Genomic DNA, 15,196 nt, shown 5'->3' on the forward strand with positions numbered 1-15,196 from the left:
CAGTGACAGAAGAGTAGTGTGTACAATGAACTATTAACATAGACCAAAATCAGTTAGTAATGTCATAAGCAGCACTATAATATACACTGCTCACTCACATTAATGTGACCACCTTTCAAAAGCCTGAATAACCACTTTTTGCAGTGTGTACCGCTACGAGACATGCAGGAAGAAGTCATTTAGGTTCTGGAAGATACTGATAGGGATGTGGAACCATGCTGACTCCAGTGCCATGGCCAAAACTGACGATAAATGGCACCTACAGCCCAATTGAGGTGGCCCCACAGGTTCTTGATTGGGTATTAATTTAGTGAGTTTGATGACCATGGAACTGTGGTAAACTCATCTTTATGGTCTTCAAATCATGCATTTCCACCGAGCTGTGTGACAAGTTGCACTGTCCTGCTAGTAGATGCCATTGTGCCGAAAGGGGGGGGGGGGGGGGGGGGCGGCTGCATGGACCCCACGGATAGTTAATACTGTTATTGATCCACAGTGTCTTCCAGAATCATGAAACCACCCAGGAATGCAACAAAAACATTCCCCAGGAATGCCACAAAAACATTCCCCAATCCGTAATGCTCCCTCCTCTGGGATGGACCTTCACACAATTGTTGCAGGGTGTTTGCTTTCAGACGTTTCACGCCATACACATCAATGGCCACTGTCCAAAGGAGCACAAATCTTGATTCATCTGAAAAGGCCACCTGTCTCTACTCATTGGACATTCGTCTGGAGTAATTGAATACAAATTGCAGCCTTCATTGTGAATGAACAGTAGTCAGCATGCATACACAAACCAGGTGCCTGCTGCGGAGACCCCTATGCAGCAACACTCACTGAACAGTTGTTTAGAAGACACTGTTAATAGGCCATTGTTTCATTTGGGCTGTCATGCTCAACAGTTGCATGTCTATTAACCCATACATTTCTCCACAGCCACAGTTCATCCCAGCATCTATGATTTATAGTGCACCACAGTCGCCTTGACACCGGTTTTGGATAGTGCCATTTTGCCATGCCTGATATACAAGGTCCGTTCAAAAAATTCCAGAGCATTCGTAATTTTGCGCCAATGGTACGTTGGAATGAAATGTGGTTGGCATCCCTGCACATCCTTCATTGCTATATTGAGTAAAATGTTGTGCCGCACAATGTGCAAATTTTCGAGATGGCACAGTTAGAGGAGCAACACATCTGCATTAAATTATGTGTGACACTCAAAAAAAACCTTCACACACACACACACACACACACACACACACACACACACCAAATGATGCAGGAAGCCTATGGTACTCAGTGTTCTGAGTGGTTCACAGGGTTTAAAAATGGCTGGAAGGGAGTTAACGATAACCCTCATTCAGGAGGTCTATCGACAGCATTCGTGCCAGAAACGTCAACGAAATTGTGGGTGCCCGTCGAAGACTCCAAAAGAATGTAACATTTCAGTTGGATCGACTCATGAACTCCTGATGCAGCACCTTGGAATGCATCGTGCTGCCACCAAGTTCATCTCTACATTTACATCTACATTTATACTCCGCAAGCCACCCAACGGTGTGTGGCGGAGGGCACTTTACGTGCCACTGTCATTACCTCCCTTTCCTGTTCCAGACGCGTATGGTTCGCGAGAAGAACGACTGTCTGAAAGCCTCCGTGCGCGCTCTAATCTCTCTAATTTTACATTCATGATCTCCTCGGGAGGTATAAGTAGGGGGAAGCAATATATTCGATACCTCATCCAGAAATGCACCCTCTCGAAACCTGGCGAGCAAGCTACACCGCGATGCAGAGCGCCTCTCTTGCAGAGTCTGCCACTTGAGTTTGTTAAACATCTCCGTAACGCTATCACGGTTACCAAATAACCCTGTGACGAAACGCGCCGCTCTTCTTTGGATCTTCTCTATCTCCTCCGTCAACCCGATCTGGTACGGATCCCACACTGATGAGCAATACTCAAGTAAAGGTCGAATGAGTGTTTTGTAGGCCACCTCCTTTGTTGATGGACTACATTTTCTAAGGACTCTCCCAATGAATCTCAACCTGGTACCCGCCTTACCAACAATTAATTTTATATGATCGTTCCACTTCAAATCGTTCCGCACGCATACTCCCAGATATTTTACAGAAGTAACTGCTACCAGTGTTTGTTCAGCTATCATATATATCTCACAGCTCACGAATCAAGACTAGAAAGACCTTCGCCTCAAAATCTGTGAAGAGCATTTGGATGAGAATGTGATGTTCATTAAGAGAATCGTAACTGGTGATGACACATGGCTCTATGGCTATGATGTTGAAACCAAGATACAGACTACAACATGGGTTCAGGAAAAGCCCATCAGATCAGGTCAAATGTCAAAGCTGTGCTGACAGTGTTCCTTGACTTTGAAAATTAGTTCATTATGCATTCATGCCAGAGGCACAAACTGTTAATCGATGGTACTACTGAGACGTGTTTCAGCACCTATGAGAAAATGTGAGAAGGAAACTATCTGAAATCTGGCAAGGCCATGGCTCTTGCATCACAATAATACACTCGCACATTCATCCCTGTTGGTGAGTGACTATTGCACAAAAAACGAAATCACTGTGCTGCCTTATCCTCTGCACTCTCCAGATCTGGCCTCTCCAGATCTGGCCTCTCCAGATCTGGCCTCTCCAGATCTGGCCTCTGTAGACTGGTTTTCTTTTTCTTTTTTTATTTCCAAAATTGAAAACCATGTCGAACAGAAGACGATTCGCAACAACACGTGAGGAAAAAAAAAAAAAATTGCAGGTGGCGCTTCACGCAATCCAGCGAGAGGCGTACAACGACTGCTTTCAGAAGTGGAAACGGTGTTGGGAGTGGTGTATCAATTGTGGAGATTATTCTGAAGGAGACCATGCACAATAAGTGAAAGGTAAGCATAGAAAAATTTTGTACACAAATTTCCGAATTTTTTGAACAGATCTTGTACTTTAACCACAGCAGCATGCAAACAGTTCACAAACTTAGCCATTTCAGAGTGTTTCCATCTTTGGCCCGAAAGTCAGTGATCATGCACTCTTGGGCATCAGATAAACCTCTCCGTTTCTGCATTGCAATGACGACTGCATTGTTTTCCGCATCCCCTGACAAGTTTTATATACTCTCCACTGCCAGTGTTGCCACCTACTGTCTATGAGTGGTTATTGCACACTGATGTCGAACATCAGTAGTGGTCATTTTAACGTGACTGGGCCGTATATAACTGCTGTGATAAAGCATGGAGGCAAATTGTTAATAAAGAAAAATAAAAACTCTTTCTCAGTATACTTTGTTCAAATGTAGAAACTGTGAATTACTTGAGATGTCTACATACTGTAGAATATAACAGCGTGTTTACCTGAGTCTAATGCACTTTTTTTTTTTTTTTTTTTTTTTTTTTTTTTTTTTTTTTTTTTTTTTTTTTTTTTTTTTTTTTCCCCACAGGGAGTGTTCAGAATGGAGTGTGCATAAATTCCATGGCATATTACATTTGAGTACAAATGTGACTCCACCGTTCGCCAGTGACATCATTGAAATTTAGGTAGTGTTCCGCATGTCACAATGAATGGTAATTCTTAACTTTGTTATTATTCTTAGCCTATTACCACATAGTGTGTTTGTATTAGATATGGGTAATGTGTTTGCATTAGGTAGTCATGAAATGGAAGGCAAGCAGAAATCATCATCAAACGATGCTACTTTCAAGTGCAAAGTAATTCTTTATGCTGAAAAATATGGCAACAGGAGGATGGGATGAGAGTTCACCATAGCTGAGAGTAATGTTCACTTATGGAAGAAACAGAAATTGGCATTATTTTCAACTACTGCTACTGGCAAGGTTCAGTAGCCATCACAAAGGGAGACATCCTGACGAAGTATTGGAATTCATCTGTCAATGGGAAACCTGGTGATACCATAAAGAAAGCATGCAAGGTGGCTGCAGTTCTTAATATACGAATGCAAGACTAGCCATGGATGGGTTGTCACTTTATGAAATGCATGGTGTCATCCGTATGATACCGTAAAATAGTATTACAAAAGCTTACAAAGGATTTTGAGAAAAAAACTTCAAGAATTTCAGTGGTTGGTCATCACACTTCAAAAAGAAAAGAATTTACTGGTGAGCCAAATAGACAATACCGATGATATGCCAATTTGGTATCATATGCCACATAATTACCCAATTACGAGAAGTGACAAAAGAAGTTACCATAACAAAAGCACATACTGTAATACTGGCAACTACGGCAGATGGGCACAAACTTCCCCCTATTTTAATCTTAGGAGGATAACAAACCTCAAGACACCTAAAAATAAAAAGCTGTTTCCTGATTGAAATCAACAGTAAGAATGGATGACAAACTTTAATACTTGACAGGCTCCAAGCGTATAGAAATTCCTTCTTGGGGGATTTTTACCACCAATACTTCCAATGCTTTACGTATTTTGTGGTCCTCTCACTGACAACATAAAAAAAGAGGATCCAACACTTTGCCTGGGACCTTATTATTTCTGGAAGAACAACTTCCATGATACAACCCCTGGATATTAGTACATAAACAAAGATTTCGAACGTTATGTTCGGGAACAGTAAGAAAAATGGTTTTGTGAACCAAATCATGAACTGACATGAAAAATTAAGCATGCTCCACTCCACATTATTGCACACTGGGTTTTGGTTGCCGGGAAACCACTGAAGCACCCATAATCGTAAAATCATTCAAGAAATACTGCATTTCAAATACTCTGGATGGCACTGAAGATGATGTGCTCCTGAACAACACCCAAGGATGATGGGTAAAGAGGAAATGAATCTGCTTCTCTCATGCAGGCTTCTCCAGGGATACCAGTAATGATGGTGTTAGTTACTGTGCCATAAAAAATATTAAAAAATAAGAGAACAATTCACTTTATAGCAACTTTCAACTGAATAATCCATCTTCCCTCTTTTGTAAAGATGTTTGTCCCCCAACTGCAATTATGGCGTCACAGAGGCTTAACACCCATAATTTAGGGTATGTTTGCGCGTCATGTAAGAAAACAAGTTAGTTGTTCTTTTATAATAATGACTGTGTCACTTACAAATTGTTGGTGTTTTGATGGTTCATGTAAACAGCCATTGTTGTGTAAAATAAATGTAGTCAACCAGTGATGTGCCAACAAACTCTCTTTTCATCATTTTGAGTTTTAAAGATTGGGATCTGCATTACATTTAACGGTGCATTAGATCAGTGTAAATACGATAAAACAAAATTTGGAGCCGATATCCTGGACCAGAAAACTGGAAAAATTTGCATGAAAACAGCTTGGTAGAGATGGACAGAATACGTATTTTATTATGCGCCTTGCTGCATAAGAGCAAATGAATAGATTCTTTACATAGCAGTTACAGGGAAAGAAGTAGTAGTAGTAGTAGTAGTAGTAGTAGTAGCAGCAGCAGCAGCAGCAGCAGCAAGAGTTGTTGTTGTCGCCGTCGTCTTGTGATCTGTATAAAGACAGGTTTGATGCAGCTCTCCCATGCTACTCTATCCTGTGCAAGCCTATTCATTTCTGAGTAGCTACTGCAACCTACATCCTTCTGAATCTGCTTACTGTATTGATCTCTTGGTGTCCCTCTAATATTTTTACCCCACACATTTCCCTCCAGCACTAACTTTGTGATCCCTTGGCGACTTAGAATGTGTCCTACCAACAGAAGCCTGGGGAGGATGGGGGAATAGCCAAAAAAAAAAAGAATCACATTCTACATTCAAGGTATACAAAGGGAACATAAGTATAAAACAATAACAGAAGTTTGATTGTGTGAGTTGTTTGATAAGACTGATGATAACAGAAGCTATTAATACATTGGTCTGGTGGGAATCAATCCCAAGTCATCTCTCACACATAAGCAGGAATCAAGGTCACAGCTATTATGTTGTGTAACTGGCTTTGTGACAGTATATTACATGTTATGGATCCAAACATGCTGACTCTGGGTGTTCATTCTTACTAAGAACATTGTGGTTATTACGCCAACACAAGACAAGAAATAAGTACCTGTCAGGTGATATGCAATGCAAATTGTCCTATAAATGAGGGAACTTTCAATGAAATAAAATTTACTAGTGTAATGGTTTTTTAACTGAAGGTCTGTTGAAATAAAGAGCTAAAAATACATCCACTTGTTATTCTTTCATCGATCACTGGACTAGTCATACATTCTTTTTTTAATTAAGATGTAAAGCGCACAAACGGTGCCAGTTTTTATTAAGAGTGGTTGCAATGACAACCACTAAAATGTGTAATTAGTTTATAGATAGTATCCACAAAGTTTTAGAAATAATGAATGAAAAAACTATAAAATTAGCAGCTAAAACAAGTGTCATGTTGATGTGATTCTATTTCTCTCTTGTGCTCCTACAAGACTTAAAATTATTGCAATAAATTTTTCTTATGCCTGTAGCTTCTGTGCTCCATATGCAAATCTTATACACAGGGTAAATGCAATTCTAAATCCAATCTGAAGGACATCCTCAATTTAACCATATTCATTACTAATAACTAGTGAATGCCTACAAGAACAAAAATATCTTTAACTGTTTCTTCTTTCTGCCATATGAATACTAGAGTTAATGTAGTTTAATGAGGTATTATATAATTAAAGATACAGTAGTATATCAAGTAAAAACTGTACTGTAATTTTTTATCTTTTCTTCCTCCCAAAATATTCCAATTTAAAAATCTGATTGAAATACTGGAATATACAAAATAAAATGACATTTGTTGTATCTGTCCATCCACAAGAGAGTGGCAGCTGCTGTGAATGAACAATGAAGAGCTTATGACAATCTGCAATACTCAACAAGCTTAAACATCAAGTGGAAAAACAATCATCGAGCAGCACAAAAATCTTAAATAGTATGAAACAATTTTTGAATACCCATATGTAGAACAAGCAATTTTCAAACTATCATGGATTCACTGCCATAACAAACCCATTTACAAGAGGAATGCCAATACTGACAATGATACAAGGAAAGGTAGGTAGTAATCAGTCTTTACTGCACCATACCACATTTCTTGGGTCAATGAATACTGCCAAAATTCAGTAATATTATAACTAAAGGTGATTTGCAGTTTTACAAGTTGGAAAAGCAAAACAAGCAATAATTAATATCATGAAGTACAAAATGGAAATCAGTCTTCAATACAATACCTAATGACTAACATTCTAATAGAAGATTTTGCTAGTTCGTTTACCCTCTATTGATTAAAGTTTAACAGTAACATTAACTGCCTAAATGCTCCACACTATCTCTTCACTAGATCCTCTGGCATCCAAACACTATTTCTGATATAGCTCTTTGTGACAAATTAATTATTAAAACACTAATGTACCATTTCCACACATGTTCTAACTCAAAAAACGTTTTTTCAGGTGTTCTTAAATGATGAGCTATCACATTTTTACATTAATGGTGATAATATCCAAAAAATCTTGACTCAACAGTCTCTCCACAATGAATCAAATCTCACATTTATCCACATATCTGATCTTGACAAAATAATGTTATGTAGCTTGAGAACTGCACATTTTTATCACCGTCAATCCAACGTCACATGAAATGTTGGGAACACAATTTTCTCAGAAATATAAAGAATCACAAAAATTATGAAACTATTGCGAAAAACTTCAGATGAAAAGCACTTACAATGTGATCCTTTATAATGACAATGCAGGAAGAGATAGCCTGCTACTTACCGCAAAGACATGTCAAAAGTAGCAGGCAGGCACTATTAAACGACACTTGTACATAGCTTTCGGCCACAGCCTTCATCAGCAAAAGAGAAACAAGAGAAGCACACCATTCACACACATAAGCAAGCACACCTCACTACACATGGCCACTAACTCTGGCAGATGAGGCCAGAATGCAACTATCATGAGAGATGGCAGCAGCAATCATCTGGAGAGGGGTGGGGAAGGTATAGTAGTATACAAGTGGGGAGGGGAGGGGGAGCAGAGGAACACATTCTGCCTGAGAGTGCAGGGTCTACAATGACAACAGGTGCGGCATCAGGAGGTTGGGGGCAGGGTGATGGGGATAAAAAGGGGCGCAAAGAAGAGGAGTGGCGAGAGACAGGTGGGTGCGTTGACAGAAGGCAGCAAACAAAGATGGGAGATGAGAATGGACAGGAGACCACCCTGTGGCATAACAAGCAGCTTGCTTGATTTCAAGGGCTGCTTCACTACTTGTGCCGTCTCGATCCTCATCTCAACCCCCAGCTTTTCTGAACTGCAGACAGTGTTCCTGTGTTCACCCACCCGATACACTACTATCCCTTCACTTCCCTGCCCTGCCCCCCCCCCCACCCCCCCCCCCCCCCCCCCCCCGATTGCTGCTGCAGTCCCACATGATAGCTACATTCTGGCCTGAGCTTGAGCTGCTGGAGTTGGAGTTCACATGTGCATGAGATGTGCCTCCTTGTGTGTATGAATGGTGTGTGTTTTCTATTTCTCTTTTGCTGATACAGGTTGTGCCCATAAGCTGCGTGTGACTGTGTGCAACTTATAGCAATCTATCTCTTCCTATTCTGTTTTCCATGTTTGAATCTTTATAATGAACTGTAAAAAACGGAGTACTATGACAAACTAATAAGTACAAAAATCTGCATGAATTCACTTACTTCCATCAACTTTGAGATCAATAGGAAATTCCACAGTCTTGACAATTTTTGAACAGCCATCCAATTTGTAATCAAACCATTTGAGGTGGAGCACAAGAACATACGGCAACTGTTCTAACGTCACTTGTTGCCAGGCTTCAATCTGCTGATTTGTTTTTGAACATGTAACTCCTTCCAATTGATCCTTCCCAACGAGTAATTCCAGTGCATCCTTCACAGATTGCGCTTTCTGTACGGAGGGAAAGACATATTCAATCTGAAGTAAGCTACTTTTGTATCTGCACAAAAACATAATACATCTGCAGATGTTGTGTGACCTCATTCCCCAAGGCGCGCGCACACGCGCGCACACACACACACACACACACACACACACACTTTTGCATTTGTAACAGTTTTAATTATGAAATGAGGTAAGGGGTGGGGGAGGGTTGGGCAGGGAGTAAGGGGGGTGGGGGAGGGTTGGGTAGGGAGGTAAGGGGTGGGGGAGGGTTGGGTAGGGAGGTAAGGGGTGGGGAGGGTTGGGTAGGGAGGTAAGGGGTGGGGGAGGGTTGGGTAGGGAGGTAAGGGGTGGGGGAGGGTTGGGTAGGGAGGTAAGGGGTGGGGGGAGGGTTGGGTAGGGAGGTAAGGGGTGGGGGAGGGTTGGGTAGGGAGGTAAGGGGTGGGGGAGGGTTGGGTAGGGAGGTAAGGGGTGGGGGAGGGTTGGGTAGGGAGGTAAGGGGTGGGGAGGGTTGCGCAGTGAAAAGGGAGAAAAAGAGGGCGAGTGGTTGTGCAGGGAAAAATGGGAGTAAATGGCGAGTGGTTGAGAAGGTAGAAAGGGGGCGAGCAAGGGGGCGAGCGAGGGGACGAGCGAGGTGGTGCGGATGGGCAGGGAAAATGTGGGAGGGGGAGGATTTAGACAGAGAAAAGTACAGTGTGTTAACTGTAAGACGGCAGAGTTGTGAGGGGAGTGCGGGGAGAGGAGGAAGCAAGCATTTGGTTGGCGAGGGGAGGGGAGCCGTTGGGAGGGGGGACAAGGCACGCCTACCAGTTGCAGTGCTGGCACTACAAATTGCGCGTCATGCTTACACGAAAGCAGACGAAAGGCTTTGAAGTAAAACTCGCTTTAAATGATGTTCGTAAACGAAACTGAAATCGTCATGTACACTGAAAAATATATATGTTTGTCTACTATGCACTCACAAACCATTCATCCAATTGCAATGAAACTTTGGTGAGTTGTTCTCAGAACGCCCGAAAAGAGTAATAGCACAATGTTTCAACAGTTAGGTTACTGTTGCATGTGTAGCGCAATTGATTAGGTAAAGGCTTGTCATGCAGCGGACCGGGGTTTGATTCCCACTGCTCGCAATTTTTTATTTCATTCCCCGCAATGTTAAACTATTAATTATAAAATTTAAATATACTTAAACAGGTCATATTAGTATAACGTAACTGTCAATCTCTATATATACAAATGAATGTATGTATGTCTGCCCTGTGTGCGTTTTGAATTAGGAAATGTCCTGTAATATGCAATATGGTAGCAAGGAAAAATTAAATATAAGGTAATTCGGACGAAATGGGGGGGGGGTCCTTCAAAGTGATCGCGAACAAAATATCTGAAATGGAAACTCACCTTTTCTTGCTAGGCGTTTCTGGTGATACGCTAGGATGATTCTTGGAAAACTATTTGAATCATCCAATGCTACGCATTCTTTGTTGTGTATGTATCAGCTCTCACTGAAGATTTGTAAATGGGGTGAAACAATTTTTTCTTCTCCCTTTCGCTTTCGCAGCATTCAATCGCATGCAATATAATTTTGCGAGCATCGCTACGTAATACTGGTTTCCTTCTAACCATAGGCCTACCGGTAGGGGTTGTTGGCAACTCCCGAGATGGGCCAGCAACTGCCTCGTCACTCATTTTGATAATGTTTTTCACAACTGCACAATAAAAACATGCAGAACAGTACAGTGCAAAACAATAACGAAGCAGACGACAATGGCTACCTTGTACAACACAGTCAGCTACGTAATGTTGGCAGCAGTCGAAACTGGGTGCCTACCTAAGCCTCCCGACGTTTACAGACTTCTACTGATTCAGGACTAGGGAGAGGTCTGCCATCTAAAAGTTTACACACTGTAGAGGGGAGGTGAAGCGGTTGGACATGGAGAAGGGGGGATGGGATAGTGGTGGTGGTGGTGGTGGTGGTGGTGGTGGAGGAGGGGGGAGGACGAGGAGGAGGCGGTGGGAGGAGGGGGGAGGAGGAGGGGGGGAGGACGACGAGGAGGAGGAGGAAGGGGGAGGAGGAGGGGGGAGGACGACGAAGAGGAGGAGGAGGGGGCAGCAGGACAAGGAAGAGGAGGAAGAGGAAGAGGAGGAGGAGGAGGACGGGGACGACGACGACGACGACAGGACGGGGCAGCAGGGCGTGGAAGAGAAAGAGGGGGCGGCAGGACGACGGGGGTGAGCAGGACGACGGGGGTGAGCAGGACGACGGGGGTGAGCAGGACGACGGGGGTGAGCAGGACGACGGGGGTGAGCAGGACGACGGGGGTGAGCAGGACGACGGGGGTGAGCAGGACGACGGGGGTGAGCAGGACGACGGGGGTGAGCAGGACGACGGGGGTGAGCAGGACGACGGGGGTGAGCAGGACGACGGGGGTGAGCAGGACGACGGGGGTAAGCAGGACGACGGGGGTGAGCAGGACGACGGGGGTGAGCAGGACGACGGGGGTGAGCAGGACGACGGGGGTGAGCAGGACGACGGGGTTGAGCAGGACGACGGGGGGGCGGGAGCAGGACGACGGGGGGGGGGCTGGAGCAGGACGACGGGGGGGGGGGGCTGGAGCAGGACGACGGGGGGGGGGCGGGAGCAGGACGACGGGGGGGGGGGGCGGGAGCAGGACGACGGGGGGGGCGGGAGCAGGACGACGGGGGGGGCGGGAGCAGGACGACGGGGGGGGCGGGAGCAGGACGACGGGGGGGGGCGGGAGCAGGACGACGGGGGGGGCGGGAGCAGGACGACGGGGGGGGCGGGAGCAGGACGACGGGGGGGCGGGAGCAGGACGACGGGGGGGCGGGAGCAGGACGACGGGGGGGCGGGAGCAGGACGACGGGGGGGGGCGGGAGCAGGACGACGGGGGGGGCGGGAGCAGGACGACGGGGGGGCGGGAGCAGGACGACGGGGGGGCGGGAGCAGGACGACGGGGGGGGGGGAGCAGGACGACGGGGGGGGGGGAGCAGGACGACGGGGGGGAGCAGGACGACGGGGGGGGGAGCAGGACGACGGGGGGGGGAGCAGGACGACGGGGGGGGGAGCAGGACGACGGGGGGGGAGCAGGACGACGGGGGGGGAGCAGGACGACGGGGGGGGGAGCAGGACGACGGGGGGGGGAGCAGGACGACGGGGGGGGGGAGCAGGACGACGGGGGGGGGAGCAGGACGACGGGGGGGGGAGCAGGACGACGGGGGGGGAGCAGGACGACGGGGGGGAGGGAGCAGGACGACGGGGGGGAGGGAGCAGGACGACGGGGGGGAGGGAGCAGGACGACGGGGGGGAGGGAGCATGACGACGGGGGGGAGGGAGCAGGACGACGGGGGGGAGGGAGCATGACGACGGGGGGGAGGGAGCATGACGACGGGGGGGGAGCATGACGACGGGGGGGGGGGAGCAGGACGACGGGGGGGAGGGAGCAGGACGACGGGGGGGAGGGAGCAGGACGACGGGGGGGAGGGAGCAGGACGACGGGGGGGGAGCAGGACGACGGGGGGGGAGCAGGACGACGGGGGGGGGGAGCAGGACGACGGGGGGGGAGCAGGACGACGGGGGGGAGCAGGACGACGGGGGGGGGAGCAGGACGACGGGGGGGGGAGCAGGACGACGGGGGGGAGCAGGACGTCGGAGGGGGAGCAGGACGTCGGGGGGGGAGCAGGACGACGGGGGGGGGAGCAGGACGTCGGGGGGGGAGCAGGACGTCGGGGGGGGGGGGGAGCAGGACGACGGAGGGGGAGCAGGACGACGGGGGGGGGAGCAGGACGACGGGGGGGAGCAGGACGACGGGGGGGGGAGCAGGACGACGGGGGGGGGAGCAGGACGACGGGGGGGGGAGCAGGACGACGGGGGGGAGCAGGACGACGGGGGGGGGAGCAGGACGACGGGGGGGGGGAGCAGGACGACGGGGGGGAGCAGGACGACGGGGGGGAGCAGGACGACGGGGGGGAGCAGGACGACGGGGGGGGAGCAGGACGACGGGGGGGGAGCAGGACGACGGGGGGGGGATAAGGACGACGGGGGGAGCAGGACGACGGGGGGAGCAGGACGACGGGGGGTGCAGGACGACGGGGGGTGCAGGACGACGGGGGGTGCAGGACGACGGGGGGGAGCAGGACGACGGGGGGGAGCAAGACGACGGGGGGGAGCAGGACGACGGGGGGGAGCATGACGACGACGACGACGGGGGGGAGCATGACGGCGGCGACGGGGGGGGAGCATGACGACGGCGGCGACGGGGGGGAGCATGACGACGGCGGCGACGGGGGGGGGGAGCATGACGACGGCGGCGACGGGGGGGGGAGCATGACGACGGCGGCGACGGGGGGGAGCATGACGACGGCGGCGACGGGGGGGAGCATGACGACGGCGGCGATTGGGGGGGGAGCATGACGACGGCGGCGACGGGGGGGGAGCATGACGACGGCGGCGATTGGGGGGGGAGGACGACGACGGCGGCGATTGGGGGGGGGAGGACGACGACGGCGGCGATTGGGGGGGGGAGGACGACGACGGCGGCGATTGGGGGGGGGAGGACGACGACGGCGGCGATTGGGGGGGGGAGGACGACGACGGCGGCGATTGGGGGGGGGAGGACGACGACGGCGGCGATGGGGGGAGCACGACGACGACGACGGCGGCGATGGGGGAGCACGACGGCGGCGATGGGAGGACGACGACGACGACGAGGGGGGACGACGACGACGAGGGGGGAGCACGACGACGACGACGACGACGACGAGGGGGGGGGGGGACGACGACGACGACGACGACGAGGGGGGAGCACGACGACGACGACGACGACGACGAGGGGGGAGCACGACGACGACGACGACGACGACGAGGGGGGAGCACGACGACGACGACGACGACGAGGGGGGAGCACGACGACGACGACGACGACGACGAGGGGGGAGCACGACGACGACGACGACGACGACGACGAGGGGGGAGCACGACGACGACGACGACGACGGGGGGGAGCACGACGACGACGACGACGACGACGACGAGGGGGGAGCACGACGACGACGACGACGACGGGGGGGAGCACGACGACGACGACGACGACGACGGGGGGGGAGCACGACGACGACGAGGACGACGGGGGGGGAGCACGACGACGACGAGGACGACGGGGGGGAGCACGACGACGACGACGGGGGGGAGCACGACGACGACGACGAGGGGGGAGCACGACGACGACGACGAGGGGGGAGCACGACGACGAGGGGGGAGCACGACGACGAGGGGGGAGCACGACGACGAGGGGGGAGCACGACGACGAGGGGGGAGCACGACGACGAGGGGGGAGCACGACGACGAGGGGGGAGCACGACGACGAGGGGGGAGCACGACGACGAGTGGGGAGCACGACGACGAGGGGGGAGCACAACGACGAGGGGGGAGCACGACGACGAGGGGGGAGCACGACGACGAGGGGGGAGCACGACGACGAGGGGGGAGCACGACGACGAGGGGGGAGCACGACGACGAGGGGGGAGCACGACGACGAGGGCGGAGCACGACGACGAGGGGGGAGCACGACGACGAGGGGGGAGCACGACGACGAGGGGGGAGCACGACGACGAGGGGGGAGCACGACGACGAGGGGGGAGCACGACGACGAGGGGGGAGCACGACGACGAGGGGGGAGCACGACGACGAGGGGGGAGCACGACGACGAGGGGGGAGCACGACGACGAGGGGGGAGCACGACGACGACGAGGAGGGGTGAGCACGACGACGAGGGGGGAGCACGACGACGACGACGACGAGGAGGGGTGAGCACGACGACGACGACGACGAGGGGTGAGCACGACGACGACGACGACGAGGGGTGAGCACGACGACGACGACGACGAGGGGGGAGCACGACGACGAGGGGGGAGCACGACGACGACAACGACGACGACGAGGGGGGAGCACGACGACGAGGGGGGAGCACGACGACGAGGGGGGAGCACGACGACGAGGGGGGAGCACGACGACGACGACGACGACGACGACGACGACGAGGAGGGGTGAGCACGACGACGACGACGAGGAGGGGTGAGCACGACGACGACGACGAGGAGGGGTGAGCACGACGACGACGACGAGGGGTGAGCACGACGACGACGACGACGAGGGGGGAGCACGACGACGACGACGACGAGGGGGGAGCACGACGACGACGACGACGAGGGGGGAGCACGACGACGACAACGACGACGACGAGGGGGGTGGAGCACGACGACGAGGGGGGAGCACGACG

General features: G+C 51.1%; 1 protein-coding gene across 2 annotated transcripts in view; it reads right to left on the reverse strand.

Moving 5' to 3' along the window:
• Positions 1 to 15,196, reverse strand: part of LOC126475257 (ubiquitin carboxyl-terminal hydrolase 10-like) — a 141,482-nt gene that overhangs the window by 43,835 nt on the left and 82,451 nt on the right. For both annotated transcript variants that reach the window (XM_050102971.1, XM_050102970.1), the window contains one exon: positions 8,684 to 8,912. In XM_050102971.1, the coding sequence (XP_049958928.1) occupies positions 8,684 to 8,912 (229 nt within the window). The remainder of the gene's footprint in view (positions 1 to 8,683; positions 8,913 to 15,196) is intronic.

Source organism: Schistocerca serialis, chromosome 4 (genome assembly GCF_023864345.2).
Source record: "Schistocerca serialis cubense isolate TAMUIC-IGC-003099 chromosome 4, iqSchSeri2.2, whole genome shotgun sequence".
In the NCBI taxonomy this organism is placed as follows: domain Eukaryota; kingdom Metazoa; phylum Arthropoda; class Insecta; order Orthoptera; family Acrididae; genus Schistocerca; species Schistocerca serialis.